Raw genomic sequence first — 20,371 nt, forward strand, 5'->3', positions numbered from 1 at the left:
GTTGGTCACATTTGAATTTCTGAAGACGCCCCGGAACACGCCCAGCCCGCTTTCAGCCAATGGCGCCTCCGCATTTGTCTCCTATACTTCCCAACGAATGGCCAAACTCTCTACATACACGGCTCTGGGGAGAGCCACAGCAGAGCACGGTCAATGGCAGTCAATGGTCATTATTATCAGTGGCTGGACAAGCCTGAATTGGGTGATTTTGAAATTGGGTGGCAGCTTGTGTCACCTAGCCACAATTTTAAAGTTTCTGTATATTTTGGTTAAAACTAAAACAAAATGTTTTAATTGTGCTATTTTATTTTATTTTATTGGCTTTCTATGTAAAAGCTAGTCTACAATAAGCGTGCATATTAAATTATTATTCTGTACTCTCTTTCTGCTCGTATCGGGTTTTCCACCCGCCTGCTTTTTCTGTGTTGCAGAGTTCGCGGCGGCCGTGGTGGCAGAAATGCCAGGTGCAACTTCACCTTCCCAAAAAAGGTGTCCCAAGTCAAGTTAACAGAACGTTCCCCCCGCTTCGTCCAGCGAGAACTCTACCTAACTCACGATGAGCACGATACTCGAAAAGATAGCGGCCATCGAGGCCGAGGTAAGTGGGCCATTCCGCATTTGGCAGTCCGCACGGCCCGGCGTGCTGCCGGTCAGCGCAGCTCGCCGTCGGATTGGGAGCAGAATTGTTTGATGAACAACACCACCTAATACTACTCGGTGGGCGGGAGGCTCTTTGCTTCCGATCTTTCCGTCGAATCAGATGTCGCTCAAGAGGCGGGTACCATACGTGACGGTGGAGCGAGGCAACGTTTCTTGGCGGCGGTCTCGACTCTTCGCGCCACGTGTCTGGCCAAACAATTCCGCCACGAAAGCGAAGAAAAATGTGATAATAAAGAAAAAATTAGGGACGCTTATTGAAATAATTTTTTATTTTATCCGCGTCGCTCATGAGGGCCTCATTTGATGCGTGCAGCGCTACACATTTAGCGCGAATGAGTGATCGTACCAGTTTTTTTTATTTTTCTCTTATTGAGGTGTCATGAATACCAACAATTAGACAGAAAGTCCTCATTCGGGGAAGTAACCTTAGCGATGATGCTTGGTGCTTGTCAATACTCTGTCGGAGTAGAATACAGAAATTAGCGCCCATGCCTTGTTCGCGCTGACAGTGTCGCGCATTGGACTCGTACGAGGCAGCGACACACCAAATTGACAATTTAAAAGGAAATAAAAAAAAACAAAAACAACGTGCAGTCGGGAAGAATGATTTCCTCCTTTCCCGACCGCAACGGGCTAGTGGTTCAAAGTGGTATCTGGTCATTTGAGTGTGAGATGTAAACAAGTTTGTCTGCTGTTTGTGCATAGGGTACAGTGGTGGCGCAGCACCGAGCTCTGATTGGGGAATATAGGGGGCAAACACAAAGGCAGAGGTTCGTCTGCTCCTTGCACAGGGGTACTGTAACGTAGTAGTAGCAACGGGTACGTTAGTTGGTCGACTGACAACTACCAGGCAAGCTACAACAAACGAAGCATTTGCAACCGAGATGTTTGCCATCCACTGGAGAGAAGGAAGTTTGCTGGGGCGGAGCTTCGTCGTACATGTAATTTCCCCGTTTTGCCTTTTCCGCCTCCTCCTTTCACGCACGGAGGGGTGCATTTTGGTTAAGTTTGTTGCCGTATCTTCGGTGCAGCTCTTCATGTGAAATGCACTTTTTACTGAGTCGAGTAACCTGGGACCGAGCCAGCATAGTACAGAAGAGTCAAGGCCTCTGCACTAGAATTTTGACCTCATCACAGTGTCATCAAGCGAAGTCGCAGATTGGACGCGCGTGCTGCGTCGGCCTTTGGCTGTCCCTCGTGTCCAGTCGCCTCGTCGAAGGGCGCTCGACATGGGGTTGGGTCTAACCGCAAAGTTAGCGCCATCTGACTGTGACGACGTCCCACGGAGGAAGAAGAGGTTGTTCGCAGGCCTCGATTATACTAGGCGGTGTTGACCGAGCCCCCCTGATCCTTTTAAAATTCAACATGCTCCTATTGAAATCTCAGTGCAGATAATGAACACGTTCTTCTAAGAAAAAAAAGCTGATTTTTCTGTAGTTGAAAGCTACCTGCAAAGTATTCCGATAAACCCTTTTTTAGTACGGTGCTTTGGCTTTTCGAACTCGGTTGAGTATAAACGAGTCAAACTGTAAAGTTGACTCGTTATGCTGTCGGAGTGTGAGGCTGCGTGTGCTCTCCCATGTCATTTTGCATTGATTTGCAAATATAAATCTGAAGTTGCTCACAATCTCTCTACATTTGCAAGCGTGATATGATTGTTAAAGTGTAATGCGGTGGCAGCGTTCAAATCCTGGCCACTGCTAACGATGATAAAAGAACTGTTGCCAAATTAGCAGTTTTCTCTCTTCATTCCTGTTTGGATTGTTGGAGGGAGGTCGTAGCAATGAGGAAGATGCTGTTCTTGCAGGGGTTGCAGAACCGTCTCTCCCGGATCGTTGGAGTTGTTCCTAACGGCACACTTTGCACAGCTTGAGCAAGCTTGCAGCCAATAGTGAGATGACACTCGCCAGGTCACCTAAGGAAAGGGAACTGCGCACGATTACGCAAAATGTCAAAAGTGTTTCTTTGGGTACCCTCGCACAAAATAAGTTCTGCTCGTTTTTTTTATTATTTTATTTTATTTATGTTGTATTATTAACATTGTGGAAAACAGGCGGTCATGGGAAGGAAGTGTTGTGTGCACACACACAGTGCTTGCATTCGATGAAATTAGTTTCTCTAGTTGGAATTGGAGCATGACCGATGAAGTGAATTTTCGGTTTGCAAACGATGGTGCTTGTCTGTTGGTGGTATCCCCCCCAGAGTTGCTCGTGCACTTATGCACTTGAGACAAAGCAAACAAAATAGGCCCAGTTAGTAGACTCACTTGCAATGCCCCCCAAGGATTGAAAGATGATGGAAACTGTCATGGCAACACTGTGGAAAGGAATGTAAAGGATAGCTTGGGAGCAAATTCTGTCAGACCCACAGGCAAGAGGAGCTTTGAAAAGAATTTTGGCAATGCACATGTGCAGGCCTCGCACACTCCGCAGCCATTATACGGCAATCGCTCAACTGCTCGATTCACTCAACGATTTATGAAGAGATTTGGTTTTTCAACAGCAGACGTCGTTCTGTAAAGTTTAGAAAAAATATATGTCAGCTTTCGGATTGTCTTTACGATCGTAAAAAATGTTGATTATGAAAAGTTCTGTGTTTTGTTTTCTATGGGTATGTCTGGAGGGTAGGCCGAGGCAAAAGGTCACAAAGCCGGACGAGCCCTTACCCCCTTACGAAGTTCTTGGTGCAGATGAGCCAGCAATCGGGCCGTACAAAAAGTAATGCAACTTAATCTAGTTGGTTGTCAAAATATATATATATATATATATATATATATATATATATTTATATATATTTATTTTTTTTGCAAAATGTTTTTGGTGTTTTTTTTATCAAGCACTGTACTCGCAGAAAACTTTTTTTTTATTATTGCATAAATCAAAATGCATTTAAAACAAGAAAGAATAATGCATTATTTGTTTTGCAAAACATGTTACAAGTGTGGAGCATGTTCTGACTCAAAAGTGACTCCTGTTTCGAGGTCAACATTGCAGTGACGTTTGTATAGACTGTTCCACTAGGAAGGGCGGAAGAGAAAAAATGCCCTCTCCCTCTCACCCTGCGGGTCGTCTGCTCCACCGAGTGGGCTGTACCTAACATCCGGCTGGTGCTGAAACTCTGTTCAAAATCGCATAATTTTGGAAATTTCAAGCACAGATGCGCGAATTTTAATATGCAAGTTATCGTGTGATGCTATGCTCGATAAAAAGACTAACCGGGTACAATTGCGCTGTTACCTGCGTGCAAATAACGAAAAGAAATGGGAAAACTGTGTCCGAGTGGCCGGTCTCTCCGGCGAAAAGTAAATCTGGTTGCTGTAGCTTTTTTACTGTAGAAAGTTTATACTGGTGTAGGTCTTAAACGACAATGAGTGGAAGTCTGGAATAATAGATAAAAACGTGCTCTCCTGACGCAAAAGACGCAGGGGCTTAGGGCAGTACTGCCGGCTGACTCCCCCGCTGCTGAAGTAACGGAACAAAGATACGCTACTTGATCATTTACTGATATAAAACAACAGGACGCTTTTGAAGTAGCCAAAAATATTTTAAGATACGTGAACCACTTCACAATGGCATCCACGTGCGAGAGTTTGATGTTCGGTACAGCCCGCCGGTACAGCCCGAAAATGAAGAATGGCAACTTTCCGGTTTGTCACCTGCTAGCAGAGTTAGGTGTGTGCCCTCTCTCTCCTTTTACCCTGCCGAACCTGCTGAACTTCCCGTATGTCTGGAGAGGGCGCTGCGGTCGAACAAAACGGTGCCACCCTGATAGCTCTAAATGGAATGGTCTATAGGAACTGCTTTGTAAGAGCTCCATTGGCACGAAGAACCACTTTATTTTTGTCTCCTCCTTTTCTTTTTTTTTTATAACTAAGAAGTTTTTATATCAATATTTTTTTTCTGTTTCTGATTCTTCATTGGAATTGTAGCATTTCTTTTTTCTTGCTTTTCAGTGGGTTGTATATCTTTTCGTTTTTTGTCATGTATGTACGGCACTACCACAATTGCTAGTTTACTTTGCAAATTTGTTGTCGCATATTTGCATTTTGCTTGAATTTATGTTCAATGCTAGGCTAACGTTTGATTGCTAACTAGCCCTTTATTACCAAGGAGGACCCTTCAACAGTCTTCTTCAGAAACTTTGGGACCCCTTGAATAAATACCCCACAAACTAACGACATGTCCGAAAATAAAAACGTGTTTTAATTCTAGAAGAGATACACCCTTTTGCACGAGCCGCCACACACTCCACGGCACGCCACAGTAACACGTGCGAGAGAAAAGTGGAGAGGAGGACCAACTCTTACATTTTTTCTCGAATTGCACAAAGCAATTTTTAAAAATGGAGGCAATTTTTTTCCCCCTTTTTTTCTGAGAAAGTTAATCTTTTTACTTTTGTGTCCTCTCCAGCCAGTTTAAAATAAAAGCGTTTTTCGAGCTGGGGAGTACCCGCGGGTGTGTTGACGGTACCCGTCCCCTGCAGATGGCCCGGACGCAGCGCAACAAGGCCACCATGGGCCACCTCGGCCTGCTCAAGGCGCGGCTGGCAAAGCTGCGCAGGGAGCTCATCACGCCCAAAGGCGGGGGAGGGGGCCCCGGGGAGGGCTTCGATGTAGCCAAGACCGGAGACGCACGCATAGGATTCGTCGGTGAGCATCCTGCGGTGACCGCAGAGCCACAAAATGAGCTACACTCCAGAGTAGCGACACTCGGGCCGTCTCATTGCCCAAATCATGCCGGTATTCCGAGGCTTCGTCTTAAATTGCAGACGACACTTTTTTTTTTTCCAGAAATGTTACGGTAGTTTGCGACCGAGCGATTCGACACCATATCCGAAGCTCAGGAAGTTGCAGTTAATTGTAACCGTTGCCAAGTGCACCCGCTTTGCATTAGGCAACGAAATGGCGGTTCCTATGAGACGTTTGGGCTATGGAGTGGTGATACTCTGAGTGGAGCTTAATTGCTGGCTGTAGGGTGGACAAAGCCATTCTAGACACTCCTGTAGGGAGCGGGGTAATGCCAACTGGAGTGCTGTCTCTCAGCAAACATCGCCGAGGTTCCGGTTTCATTCACAAATGAAAAAAAAAAATGAAACACAACTTCATTTTGTTTGCTTATTGGACAGTGTACCCATCTCTAAACCATTTTGATCCTTGTGTATTGCTTAATGAAATGAATACTCTAAAACCCTTTATTTTCGCGAATCGATCACAAAGGACATAATCACGGCCACTAAATTGCACAAATTCCAGACACCTGCATTAAAACTCTTAAGAGCTGAAATTTTCGCGTGCCCTTAAATTTTGCGAATTTTTCAATTCGTGAATATTGCGGAAATGAAGGGCTTGCAAACATTGAGGATTTTACAGTACAGTGGAAAGGCTCGAAGGACATTTCTGTAAAGACGTAGGTCGAATTTGATTGAGCGAGTCTGGCCTCGGCTGTCAATGTGGAGAATAATATAGGAAAAATTGGCGAATACGTTTAAACGGTTATCACGGACACGCGACGCTAGTGTCACTCGGTTAGTTTGCGAATCCCACAGTTGTCGGCGATGTCTTGTCTCGATTGTTGGTCGGTTGACGTCCCGTATGGCCGACTCTCGGTGTCTTAAAAGTCATCGCTCCTTGCCGACTGGGTCCCGTCCTCTGGATAGCAGCCGACGGCGCTTGAGGCCTGCCCACAGTCCGCTTTCCGCTGGCTCAACCCCGGCACCGTGACAGTCATCCTCCTCTCACTTTCTTCTTTTTGCTTTTGCCCCTTCCTCCTCTTTCCTATGCTGAGCTTCCCCTTTTTTCCTCCACGTTATTGTTTGCTGCTGTCATATACAGACTTCGTTTTGCACGACACTCATCAGAATTTATTGAACTTTCTCACTGGCTTCTAAACTATGTACGTTTATTAACTAAAAATAACCTCAGCGGCGGCGATCGCACAAACACTTGGCAAGCAGTGAGTGCCTTTGCAGTTGTACATTCTCAAGGCCTCTCAAGGAGTGCCGAAGGCTGCTGTTCTTGTGACCAGTGCAAACCAACGTAGTGCGTTCCTTTCTCGCGGAGCCTGTTTCAAACTTTGCAGCAGGTTCCGAAAACCGCTATCAATTATCGGCGACCGTGCAGTTTCTGTAATTAAATTTCCGATTATTCCTGTCTTTGCAGGGTTCCCCTCGGTGGGCAAATCCACCCTGATGAACACCCTTGCCGGGGTGTTCTCCGAAGTGGCAGCGTACGAGTTCACCACCCTCACCACTGTGCCCGGCGTCATCAAATACAAGGGGGCCAAGATACAGCTGCTGGACCTGCCCGGGATCATAGAGGGGGCAAAGGATGGCAAGGGCCGGGGACGGCAGGTCATCGCCGGTTAGTAGCCTCTCGCGCCCGTCAAAGTCTTGTCTGAAAAATTTCTGCTCTACCACCGCTTGACCGGTTGCAGAAATCCCGAAAGGCGTGCAACGAATTACAGGAACGTCTTCTGTGCTCCTTCTTGCTCCCGCAGCACCCACGATGTGTACGTCATCTGCTAGAATCGTTTTTATACGGGCAGTTCCTGGCATTCTTCCTTTTGGTGCCGCAAAGGGTGCTCTTTTCGTGTGCCAAGCACACGAAAAGAGCGATACTGGCGATACAACTGAGCTGACAGCCCGTATGCCGCCGAGCCTGGATGGCGCTCCCGGTACCACATGCATAAAGCGTAAAAGTCGCAAATGCTTGCTGCACCACCATCATCCTCCGATGTGTTGGGGGAAAGCCTGCTGCCTGTCTCTGGAGAGCACTCTTTCCGGCGCTGCAGAGTTCGATATATTAATTTTTTTAACCGACCGAGTTTGCTATAAAAAACTTTTTAAATATGTGTAATTCTTATGACAGCTCGACAATGATTCGATATAAGCAATAATTCTATACACCAACTCATGTTTACAAACAAACCGGAGCGCCCGGAGCGCCCCTAGCGGACGCCACCGGCACCGCGCATGCGTGATGGGGGTGTGGGCAAGAAGCTCGCCGTCGCCCATAAACAAACCATTGAAATGCGATGTTGTCGGCGTCGGTGTGAGTCCCCGCGCTCTTTTTGGCGTTGGAATTGTTGATTCTACGTCCTCCTAACGATGTCTGCCTTCTTGAGCGGCGTCAGCGAAATTACCGATGCCCGTTACACCGCAAAACTTCGCGTGAATCATCTGACATGCGGCGATTCATTCCGCGTGGACGCCGCAGAATGTACGCTAAAGCCTGATTCACATGATGAGATTTCGCTCGCAATTTTCAGTAGCGACGTCGCTCAGACTGCAAAAGCGTGAACCGTAGCTGAGATGTCGACGTTGATACTGAAAATCGCAAGCAGAATCTAACCAAGTGAATCAGGCATAACAAGTCGGTGATGGCCACTGGTAACAATGATCAACATCTCCTTGTATCTACTGTTTACGTACAGCCTGCTTACCAACCTTCAAACCTAAGTCTTTTGAGGCCTGCACTTACTTCTTATCGCAAGTACCGGGCCCACGTTTGGTCTACGGGCGGTGTCCTCTAAAAGAGCAGACGACAGTTCGAACGATCAGGCGGCCGTTTGAACTTAAAGACGCACTGAACATAGTCCGCAGGTGGTCCGTACAACTTGACGGTTTTCCGGCGTTCATTTTAGAACAAAACAAATCAATTTGATGACCAAAGTATCCATGAATGGACTTTTTTCCAGTAACAAGCGCCGTCTGGGGAGTTGTTTTCGAACAACAAATGAAGGGCAGCTCAACTTTTTTTTCTGCCCATCGGAGTACATTAGCATTGTGCCATTGTATTGATCTATTGATCTTCGTTGCCTTTTACGACCCATACTAGCGTATATTCAAACATGAATGGCCAAAAAAGACAAAATACACGCAAAGATGGGTGCTGAATATGTTGGTCGACCGGAACTTTGCCCAGCAAAAATGGCGACAGCGGGAGGCAATGCAAGGAGAAGGGGTGTACGCATGTGCAGAAGCTTACTGGAAAATGGTCCATTCAACCCAAAATGCTTTCCGCCCAAGCAATCGTGGTCCGACGGCGTCTGGTTTTCCCTTTTCACGGCACATATCCACGTTCTCGGACGAACCGAGCGCATAAAAACTGACCTTCAAATCTTTCTCGACACTTTTGGTACGGCCCCAGTCGCGGCGTTTTGACGAGAAGGCAGGTTTTTGTCTGGTTCCTTTCAAAACAACGCAAGAATACACGTCTCACATGGGCACTTCCGCCCACAGCCCCGGACCGAAAGTGCGTCCGACGCGCCACCACCGCGGCGTGGCGTAACAGAGATGAGTTTGTGTATATACCCGTGTTCGATATAATGAGGTTTGACTGTATACTTGCCGTTGGGAGCAAGGCCACAAATTACCTCTTCTACCGACGAAACGGCACCTGTGCGGCTGCGTGACAAGGGCTTTTTCTGTGCACCCCGGTTTCCAGTGGCCCGCACGTGCAGCCTGATCTTCATTGTGCTGGACGTGCTGAAGCCACTGCAGCACAAGCGGATACTGGAGCGGGAGGTGGAGGGCTTCGGCATCCGACTCAACAAGGAGCCCCCTGCCATCTCCCTGAGGCGCAAGGACAAAGGCGGCATCAACCTGCAGATGCTGGCAAGTGTCGCCCCCTCCTTGCTGGGGGGGCGGGACTTAAGGGCCTCTGCACCTTCGCTTTTTTCCTTCCTCTAAACAGATGCATGTCAGTCGGCTTGAGAAGACCTGGTCCTTTGGCAGTTGAGCCTGTAGAGGGGAGCATTTAAGATGTTGTGCCGGCTTGTATGTGACCATCTTTTTTGGGTTCAAACTCTTTTCGAATCCCTTCGAGCGACAGGGGCATGTACGGGCGACTTTTTTACTACAGGTAGGGATTCTCGACATACTTGAAACAATTCTTCACTCTTATAGGTTGACATTCTTTTGTAACAGTTATAGATTGATCTCTAACCTCTCAGTAACTGCTAAAAAAACAAACAACATTGTTGCATATATTTGAATAATAGGATAGGTGTGCACAGCCAAGAAGCTCCATATGAAATAAAAATGCTACCTGTGTCACCTAAAGGCTTGAAGAAGCACGTTTTTTCAGACCCGAACAATGAATCGGCAGGACTGTATACTGTATCTTGTTATTGCTTTCTATTTGTGCCCGTCCATGCCCACCGAGGTTCCAGACCCCCAAAAACCGCAGGTGTCCCAGTCGGAGCTGGATGCGGACACGGTAAAGACGATCCTGTCAGAGTACAAGATCCACAATGCGGACGTGACGCTGCGCTGCGACGCCACCTCTGATGACCTGATTGACGTGATCGAGGGAAACCGCATCTACATCCCCTGCATCTACGTCCTCAACAAGATCGACCAGATCTCCATCGAGGCAAGGGTCTCCCCGGGCACTCCTCTCTGCCCGAGGCTTTTTTTATTTGTTTATTTATTTATTGCGCCTCTAGGGACAGCCATAGCTCAGACACTGGTAGACGTACTGGAAAAGAAAAATGACGGAACCAAATAACTCGACAACAAACAAAACACGAGCACTAGTAAAGCCGAGCAGTCGGGGCGCGATTAAAAACTGCGCCCTCTCTGGAAAATATCTACGACGGCACTGAGCGCATTCAAACTTCTCGATTCACGAGGTGGGAAAGGGCGGAACGGTATTGTATATAGAGTGCTTTAGGATCCCAACTGTTTATGCGAGAGACGGATAAAGACAGGAATGAGGCGAGACTGGGTGGTGCAACCTATTCTGCCACATACAATTTCGTATGGGTCACAGAAATTACGACGAGTCGCCAGTGTTTGCAAAATCCTCCCAAACAAAATTTCTTCGTTGCTAGAAAAACCTGGCAACCATAATTATGGGCCGTACACGGTACGTGATAATGTTCTCTGAATGTGTTCTAAATTCTGAAAACTCGGTAGCTCCCAGAAAATTTTACACTACTTAGTCAAAAGTGTTTCTAATGCAAAGGGAGGTGTGGAGTCCCAACTATAGACCTTTCCAGCGGCAGTCTCGAACGAAGCCATTTACAGCGCGCGTCCCTGGTTTTGAGAGTGTACGTCAGTGTTGCCCGACTGCGCTGAGCTGTGGAGTTTCTCGTCGGTGGGCTATGACCGCTATGACAGCCTGCGTAAACGCAATTCCGGACGCTGGTGGTGGCTGAATTGCTGCGTTTTCTTTTTATTTTGTGTTCTGTGGTGAACATAATTTATAGAGGTCTTTAGGGAAGCAGTGCTCTATTTTTGGGAACAAAAACAAAGAAATGAAAGCTGTTTTGGCGAGTCCGTGCGCAACAGAACAAATACAACTGGAATGTTTGTTTCATTTTATGTTCATTGTTTTACGGCACCGTACACTCAGCCGTGTCAATCTATAAAGGTCAAAATATTTGACCACACAGGATATCCGAACTGCATGGATATTCCCCGCCCACAACATGAAATTCAATGAGTCTCATCAATCGAACAACATATATTGTACGTACCCCACGGTGCCGCGTTATCCGAACAGGATTTGAGAAAGGTCTCAAATAACACAGCATATCCAATGTACAGTGTCGACGATAGTCACTTCACGACAATCGGATGGAATCCGGCGTGTTTTGGGGAAGATGTAGAAGAGAGCAGCTTTTTTGTACAGCTTCAAAGCAAATGAACGAACGTGTCTGTTCTGTCCCCACACCCCGGACCCGACCCTATCAGCTATTTTTTGCGAAGACCCGGAACACAGCCGGGAAGGCATTTTGGAGATTATCTCAACGGAAATAGTCCTCCAAGAACGTCGGAACTGCCTGCGTCGCGGGCTGCTTGGCGTTCGCTCTCTTCGTTCGTTTCCCGCGAAGGCCGAGCAGCCTACGAGCCCTGGTATTCTCTGGTTCTCACAGTGGAAGATAACATAAAAAGGGTAAGCATCCTAAGCAGGCGAATAAAGCAAAAACTTCCAAGAAAAGCCGGTGAACTCCGAATGCAAAATGTCGGTGGGGAGTCACGCTGACCGGGTTTCCACAGCTCAGGCGGGTGCCAGAAATTTCTGGTTGATAGGGGTCGCTCGATTCACAAAATGGCGGCGGCCAGAGCGCTCTTTTTGCAAAGGTCTATACAACGGGTCATCGAAGTCCCGGGTTATACGAGAAAACAACCCAGTCTGGGGGGCCACAGTCAAGGCTGTGGAGCACCCAAAACAGCCGACCGGAAAGATTGGCTGTTTTGAGTGCTACAATGTTAAAAGGAAGGTTTTCACTAATCCCGGCCAAGGCGTAGCTAGGCCAGTAGCCCTACCTGAAATACGACTTATGGCTGTTTCTCTCTTTTATAAACCTACTCTGGTCACAGTTCTTCCTCCTCAAGTCGGATACCGCTAAGTCTTAAATCGAAAGACTTTGGTCTGACAAAATTTTTCATACACTCGACGCCTTTGCTCACAACTCATCAGTAAGAGTCTTCTGCGAGTACTTCGTAAATTGTACAATTGTTCCACAGAAGTGAAAAACAAAACAAGAAATAAGAGCTGCTTCGAAGCGTTGCATATCAACCTTCCAAAGGATATAGAAACCTAATGAAACACAGATAAATATGTAAACTCCAAGTCCCTTTTGCTTCGCAACAGATCACCAGATCAAACAGTAGGGGATGCAGCAATGCACTGCTAAGAACCCTTTCTATGAATTTTTTTTTTTTGAATTTTTTTTTTGCGGCATTAAATTGGAGTGTTGAATCTCGAGTTCAACTGATTCACGCAAGAAATGCGTCTTTCGTCCAAAATCGTTTTAGTGGGGATTGTGCACGCCTAGCACTGCTCCAAGTTTTGCGTTGAATGAGACACAAAAGTGTTCTTCCCTTCTCCAGGAGCTCGACATCATCTACAAGATCCCGCACTGTGTCCCCATCTCGGCCCACCACAAGTGGAACTTCGACGACCTCCTGGAGAAGGCCTGGTCTTACCTGAGGCTCATACGCATGTGAGTGCTCAGAGGTGTCTTCTTTGCCAATGGCGAGGTGGTCAGTGCTCCAGATATGCAGTCGGGGTAAAAGGAAAGTTGGGCAAGTTGGTGAGAGTTCATGGTGAAAACAGGGTGAATGGAATCCATGATAAAAAGGGAGAAAGAACAGGAGGGTGCTTGATTCTGCCCTTTTGATCCATGTTTCCATTCGCGCCGTTTTCATTGTGTACAATGGAGGGCAGTAATGTTGTTCCGTGGGCTACCGTTAACCGCTGCAACTAGAGTTGCCAGCGAAACCCGACAGCACATGTGGCAAGGGAAGAAACACCGTTATTGGTGGAAAGTCGGGGGGGAGATGTGGCAAGGAAAGGTGCACCGCAATTGGTTTAAACTGTGGGGAGGGTGCGGCATAGGTATGTGGCGAGGGAGGGGCACCTCGACGGACATGTACCCAACACCTGTCCCACCATACTAACAGATGGTGGTCATGTGATGTCAGCAGCATGATGATTGGCGTGCGACATGTCTAACGGCATGACGGCAGTGTGATGTGCACGATCATGTAATCACATCGCATGATATTGGGTCACGTGGCATCACATGACACCACAGTGTGACATTGCAAAATCACGGCATTACATGACACCGACATCATTTGACGCTGGTTCATGTGACACAGGATGTCAGGCACCACGACGTGAAACCGTCGCATCTTGTGACCAGCTGATCTCATGGTGCCACCTTGCCAAAGGAGATTTAATGCCGTTACATTACATCTCCTATAACACAACTTAACCAAAAAAACTTAATTTTTTTTTTTTTTTTTTTAGCATACGAGTGCATTGGTTTGTTTGGAAAGTGTGTTTTTTTCCTAAGCACACAGCCGCACTGCGGCCAAGCGTGATTCAGAAGACTGTGGTGTCCTCCTTGAGGGTGTTGCTTCGCTGCAATGCACCGGTGCTTGGTGGGAAGCCCGCTCAAAGGGGATAACCAACTCATCGCGGCTGTGTGTTTTCATCAGTTCGAAAAGTATGTATGTTGCAGCTCGCCTCTAAGTGATGATAGAATATTCTAAACACCTCTTCTAAAATTCGGATGTTCACGAACTGTTCTGTTTTGTGAAGCCCATCCCCCCCTTCGCTTATCTGCACTCCCGAGGGGACCCTGAGCGTCCGATAAAGTGAGGCGGGCCGCCCTCTTTTGCTGGTGCAGTTACACCAAGCCCCAGGGCCAGCTTCCAGACTACGAGGCGCCGGTCATCCTGAGCCAGGAGCGGAGGACCGTCGAGGACCTGTGCAACAAGCTTCACCGCACCATCCTCAAGGAGTTCAAGTGGTGGGTCTTGGCAGCACCGCTGTGCCCTCAGAAACACAAGCTGGTTCTTTTGCTCCAGAACTAGAACAGGTTCCATAACTGGAACATGTCTCCAACTGGTTTGTTCACCTCGTCCTCATTTCGTGGTCTCTTGATTTTCTATGTGCGACTGGAGCTTCATTCGCTCGTTTTTTCTGGCAGAACTTCTACGACCAACATGCAGGGGCAAGATGCTGACGATGAGGGCACGACGCCAATCATGACCGTGTAATCACGTCGCATGATATTGGGTCACGTGCTATCACATGACACCACAATGGGATATCTTAGCATCACTGTGTTACATGACACCGCTGCACCTGGCAACACATGCACTGCAGTGATCGAGGCCCGCTCGTAGTTTTCTCGAGAGCCACTGGCATTACAAAGAGGGAGACTAATGGGAAAAAATTGTAAACATTTTACCGTATTTACGTGGTTGTAAGGCGACTCGATTGTATGTAACATCCCCCCCCCCCCCCCCAATGCATGTCAGCAAAACGAGAAAAAAAGTTATACTTCAGGGCGCATTTCACGGTGAACAAAATTATTACCTAAAATTCACTCGTTAACTTTTTGACACGTTCCAATTTAATACAGTTCCATTTAGAAACCTGCCGAGCGTGATTGGAAACCTTGAAATCGGTCAGTTATGGGACGACTTGAAGCGCAAAAGAACACTCAATTTGCCGCTCGTGCATCCTGCGCAAGGCCGGCGACGTAAAAATGCGATGGTGTTCTCACCATTCGCCTTTTCACATCGCTAGCCTTGCGCCTGCTTCACGGGTGACAACTTTAGCGCACCCCGCATTCCACACATGCTTCAAGTCCTAAAATTGACTATAGGGGTTGTCGATGAAGCTCGGCAAGTTTCTAATTATTAATGGAAATGGTGATGAGTCAATTTTGGGTCATTATTTTGCTAATTTGTATGTTTTTGCAATCCCCAACATTCTCCGTGGCTGGCAGTTTGTTCCCGAACAGAGTCCCTTGTTTTGTTTTTTCTTACACACCCTATTCTTATGGATGTTCAAAAGTCTTTGCAGAAACAGCCGGTCTGGTGTGTATGCGTGCTTTCAGCTCTACAGAGAAAGCAAATATCTGACACTTTGAAAACATTTCTTTGTGAGCGAGGGTGGGCAGGCAGAGCTAGGTGCGACGGTGAACAGAGGCCCTTTCTCCCGCACTGCAGTGCCTTGGTGTGGGGTTCTTCGGTCAAGCACAACCCGCAGAAGGTGGGCAGGGAGCACGTCCTCAACGACGAAGACGTCGTGCAGGTCGTCAAAAAGTGAGTCCCTGGAGTTCTCTAGCCGTTCCTTGAAGAAAAGCAAGGGGGTCTCTGAGCAGCCTCGTCAGGCGCTCGTTTCTTTTTCTGGGGGGGCTCGGATGTCATCCGTTTAGCGGCAGGAATTGTAGAGAGATGCAAATGTTAGCATGTACTCCCTGCTTCCTTCCCAAAAAGGCCGTAGAAGATTCTTGTACGTCTTTCTGTGCGCTCCACGAGGAGGAGAGAGAAGCGATGGAGTAAAGCGCAGAATTTGGCCCGAGTACAGTAGCTGGGAGCGCAGCTCTACTTGAAACTAACCGAAAATTTGGTTGAGGCAGCTTTGAAATACCGAGTTGACTGCATCATCATTTGAGGCAGTTCTCTTCCGTAAGTTGACGTGGTCGTAACGGTGGTGTTGTCGGAGCGAGTTCCTTTGCCCACTGGATTGGAGCAGCATTGAACTCGTCCAATGTGCGTTTTTCCTCTCTTTTCCCCAGAGTGTGACGAAGGAGCCAAGCCACCGACGCGTTCAGAGAGGGCGCTGTAAATACAGAACGACGCTGTGCTGGAATGGATGCCTCGCCCGGCCAAGCAGCCGTCTCTCCGTGTCCACTCGCTCGTCGTGTTCAGACACGGGGAGCGTAAGAAGACGAGATGAAGAAAGTGGGAGACGAATAAATTAGCAAGAAAAAGATGGCTCCGGGACTTTTTCCATAGTCATCACTGCCTCCGGTCGCCTTAGGCCACCGGGCAGGATGAAATTGAAGGGCAACTCCGCTCAATTCCGAAAAATTTAGGCTTCCATGTGATTCACGTTCACAAAGTACTACTAAACAACTCTACGTCTTTGGATTCGCGAAATGTGGAATATTATTTGTGTAATCCTAATTTAAACATCAGCAGACACCGAAACCGAAACTTCGGTTGCGTCAGGCAACATCGGTCGCGGGTCGTCGGAATCATGGCCACGCCCTGTCGAACCACGTGGTCTTGTGACGTTCGGGAGGGAGCGAGAAGCAGGACACGCGACGCAAGCAGGTTTTTTTTTTTGGGGTTTTTTTTTTTTTGTTTTTTTTTATTGGACGCGGGCAGGTTGCTTTGCGTGGCGTGGACGGTAATGGCCCTGGGGAGAGGGGGAAGGGGAGAAGACGAAAGAGAAGGGGAGCGGAGAAACAGACCGATAAGCGCGCAGGGCAGCGCAAACTAGCGCATCCGTGTTACGGTGATCACGTGGACGCCCGGTCAGCCAACACCGGGAGGAAAAACTCTTGACGTCATCGTTCCATTTCGCTCTGAGAAGTAAAAACAAGCAAAACGTAAGAATGACTTACACATGCCTCTGACGTAGTGGTTCAACGTTGGCCGCTCCAACTCCGTGGCATTGACTGCGCTGATGATTGCGCCTCGCGCCGCACGCTAGAGTTGGCAAATTTCGGCGACTTGGCTCGCTTGAAGGTTTGCTGGCCAGTTTATTAAATATATAAACGGAATCAGATCGTAATATTTGACGTGGGGTCTTCCTATATGATACTGAAGAGGGCTACATAGTTTTCTAAATATCAAAAATGAAGCGGAGTTGCCCTTTAAGTGGCAACATCTAGGGCTTCGTTTAAACGTACCAAGTAAAAATCCAATGTTTTGCTTGTTTTCTTTTGTTGCTAGCAACAAAAGCTGTTATTGTTGTGAGCAGGGGGTTTAGAAAGGATCAAGTTCCTTATCCCTTTTCGTTCGTCCTTCTGTTTATGGACACGTCAAAGCTCGTTCCTTTTGCTGGTGGAAAGCTTGTCAAAGTGAGGAGGGGAGGTATGTGAGTGTAAATAGGAGTAAAAATTGTTTTGGCATTTCTTGAATAAGACTAACATTTGTGAGGATTGTTGAAGTGCTTGGTAAGTTAGCTGCTTGAATATGGACGACCAGGGTGTCTGCCAACCTTGAACAGCCGGAATCGTCGGGGAGCATCTTGAAGAGTCTGAGAAAGTGTCAAAAAATTTGCCAAGTTAGGGAAAATGGGTCATGTCGGCAGTGCAGTCATACGCAATGGAGCTGGAAGATGTGGCTTGGGTGGCCTTCACACTGAATAAGTTGCCCAAGGCATCACCAGGCAGCGCAAGCCACCACCCGATTGACTGGATTAACGAAGAACGGTCTGCAACCCCACCCTCTGCATGTTCTTTTTTTGTAACTGTTGGAGAATTTAACCAAAATTTCTGGGGAAAACCTGGAAAAGTTGGAATTCAAGAGGCAATTTTGTAGACTCCCCGACGATTGTTACCATAAGAAATCTTTGCTGTTTCAGTCTGCTGCAATGCATCTGTTATTGAACTAATCACCTGCTCACCTCTGTTTCTGTAAACGATCAAACTCTCAAGGAATACTACCTAGCTAGTTAGCCTTTATTTTTATTCTATTTCACTGCTTCATGAAGCAAACACAGCAACTACAAAAGCTTGTTCGTCCCAGGAGAATGTTTAAAGTTGAAAAAGATTTTCTACATCATCTCGGCAGCCCACAACTGACCGTCGCTCACAAGAGTGGTGCGACATCCTTGTCGTCCATGTTTCTAGAAACTTATTCCATACGAGCCCAGGTAATCGCAAAACGTGAAAGAGCTATTGGGTAAGACCCGCTGAACATAAAAAAACAAAGGAGATAGAAGAAAGTAGCTGGTCCCACTCAATGTTACTAGCTCGGCTTGTTCCCTTTGTAATGAAAGAGCTTGTTTTCTAAAGAATACTGCACAAAGCCTGTAAGGAAGTTTCCCTGACTTTCCTTGACAAATGCACGTCATTGAAGAGTGCAACTTCATTGAATATGATTCTGTTCCAACCTGGAGAAGGAACAAAATATTTCGAGCAGAATTTGTAAGCAGCCAGGAAGAATTAATTACTTGGTGCTGGGACAAATGGTCCCAAATAAAAGTGGGAATGCATGACGCAAGATCTGTAGCACATGCAGTGCTAATCCCATTGCTGCAGTGCAATTTCTTTTTTGTTCTTTTTTTTTTTTCACCAAGGATTATTTGGAAAAGACCTTTCTGTTTCAAGTATTCTCAAGGCCCTTCATTGCCAAGATAAACAACTGAAAAAGTTATAATTTGAAATGAGAAAGTTACACAACATTGCTAGCAAAACGCTTTATTTGCAATCGATTCTGCATATCTTAATCTATCCTACAACTTAATCCCTTTCGATGTTAAGGCATCTGTTGTACTGTGGCACAAGCGTTTGAGTACTCTTCTCATAACAGCCTGCCCCGAGTCAAGCCAACATATACTTGGCATCCACCGCAAAGTCAATTTGTGCTACTGAAGTGCTTCATAACAATCTTGTGAAGCAATGATTTCTTAAGATGTGTTGCATGATCGGAAGCTGCAAACCGTTGATTTTCCAGAATTGTTTTGTTCACTTCCTCTACTAAAATGTCCACGACCACAGAAAGCCTACTGCCCCATAATGCACCCGACCATTAAACATTCAAACCCATTCCTTGCTATTGCTTCGCTCGTTGCATGTCGTCGACAAACTTTGCAAATCTGTCAGTGGATTGTCCGTGGTCCTTTCTAGTTGCAAAGAATCAATGCAAAGCACACACTGCAAAATTAATCGGTCTTAGAAATGGTGCCAGGACGAGACTAACGGACGAGGGAACATGACCATATACAGCATGTGCGACACACAAGTGAATATTCTCGCAGGACATATGCACAAGTTGTACATTCTGGAAGAGCCTAGTAGTAATATTTGCAGGGACCAATCATATCACAGATCTGCAATTCCTGCTAATCAGGTATATCCATGGTTCCTAAAGTTGACAAATTTCATGGGCCATCTGCCAAATATAAGGGTTATACACAGCAGTACTTCCACTCTGCTATCCCCTGTCCCATAAAAGGCATCAAATGTGTCGTTGCGACCCCCCTTCCCCATTTCAAGATGCCAAAAGCCTTTCGATATTGACGCACAAACAGTGAAACACAAAATTTATGCCGAAATTTTATTTTACAATATAACTGGACTGAATCAGCTGCACTAGAAACCATTGCAAAGAAAAAACTATGTCAGCACGAATGACTTCCTAATGGCCAAAGTGAGCTTGTTTGTTACAACGCAGTTCCTCAAAACGAGGGCAGAGTTTAGACACCGCAAAACTCAATTCTGGCTCGATGTTGAGCTGTGACCTGTACTTCGTTTTCACTGACGCTACTGCAGGGAAGCCCCACTCATACTTTTAAAGTTTCTGAGCCGTCTTGCCACCCCCGCTGAATCTCGCGATCCCCCTGGAGGTCGTGACCCGCAGGTTGGAGAACACTGGCATGCATACTATCACATGAAACATTCTTCGGCTAGGTGTTTGGCATTTCGTGAAGCCCAGATAAAAGTGAAGCCCGGATAAAAGCATGGCTGTGAGGCTCGACACCGATTGGTTGACCGGTGGGAGGAGAGAGGTGCTCGACGCCGATTGGTTAACGGGAGGTCATGTGACCAGAGGGGTAGGCGAGGAGCTCGAGAGTATGGAAGGCTCTGAAAGATCGCCAGGGTTATCAGCCCGGCCCCAGAATTTAATCAAAATTTCTTATATTCTTATAAGCTTATATTCTAGGAACAACTATCAAGTGTATACATGCCACGCGTTAAACTGTCTGGTGAAGAGCGCTGTGAAAGTAGGTATCGGGCGCCTGGAAATTTAGGGTATAGCTAAACATTTGCGATGCTAAAATGTTTCGCATATTCAACAAAATTGCCTAGCAATTTGCTGTACATTTGTTCTTTCGCTTCATGGTGGTCGCCAGTTGCCCTTAGGTTTTTTCTACAGTAGGAATTCCCGCAGAAGTGCTTTTGCGACCCAAAAGTAGGTCCCCTCCGATAATCTAAAGTGCAGCTCGAGGATCAGGAATAACTGGGAGGAAAAATAAATAGTTGCTCCCTGTGCACGTAGCACTTTCCACTTGCACTCATTAGTGCGTTGCCAGTGCTGCCTGTTGAGGACCATGCCATTCATTTGCATTTTTGTAACACCATTTTTTTTCAGCAAAAGTTATGCAGCAGTGCAGAAATTTTTGCGATAATGTAAGCGACAATGGGGCGCAACAGGTTGAAATGGGAGCTCCTTCGTTACGAAAGAGCTAGACCCAGATGCGACCAAAACACCTTGAAAT

The 20,371-nt window shown here is 46.9% G+C and overlaps 1 protein-coding gene across 1 annotated transcript; it reads left to right on the forward strand.

Annotated features, from left to right (window-relative positions):
• Window positions 1-159: 159 nt before the first annotated feature.
• LOC8040282 (GTP-binding protein 128up) lies at window positions 160-15,908 on the forward strand. The gene is made up of 9 exons (XM_029980546.4): window positions 160-598; window positions 5,143-5,308; window positions 6,818-7,018; window positions 9,104-9,273; window positions 9,848-10,033; window positions 12,502-12,614; window positions 13,809-13,931; window positions 15,142-15,237; window positions 15,714-15,908. The coding sequence occupies exons 1-9, from the start codon at window positions 557-559 to the stop codon at window positions 15,718-15,720; spliced, it is 1,104 nt and encodes a 367-aa protein (XP_029836406.1). The 5' UTR covers window positions 160-556; the 3' UTR covers window positions 15,721-15,908.
• The last annotated feature ends 4,463 nt before the right edge of the window (window positions 15,909-20,371 follow it).

The sequence above is a fragment of the Ixodes scapularis genome, unplaced genomic scaffold, assembly GCF_016920785.2.
Source record: "Ixodes scapularis isolate PalLabHiFi unplaced genomic scaffold, ASM1692078v2 PGA_scaffold1__304_contigs__length_218370807, whole genome shotgun sequence".
Taxonomy (NCBI): domain Eukaryota; kingdom Metazoa; phylum Arthropoda; class Arachnida; order Ixodida; family Ixodidae; genus Ixodes; species Ixodes scapularis.

Coding starts and splice junctions, on each gene's coding strand:
- LOC8040282 (XM_029980546.4), top strand. CDS start 557: ATGAGCACGATACTCGAAAAGATAGCGGCCATCGAGGCCGAG. Junction 10,034..12,501: donor TCGACCAGATCTCCATCGAG/GCAAGGGTCTCC, acceptor TCCCTTCTCCAG/GAGCTCGACATCATCTACAA. Junction 12,615..13,808: donor TACCTGAGGCTCATACGCAT/GTGAGTGCTCAG, acceptor TTGCTGGTGCAG/TTACACCAAGCCCCAGGGCC.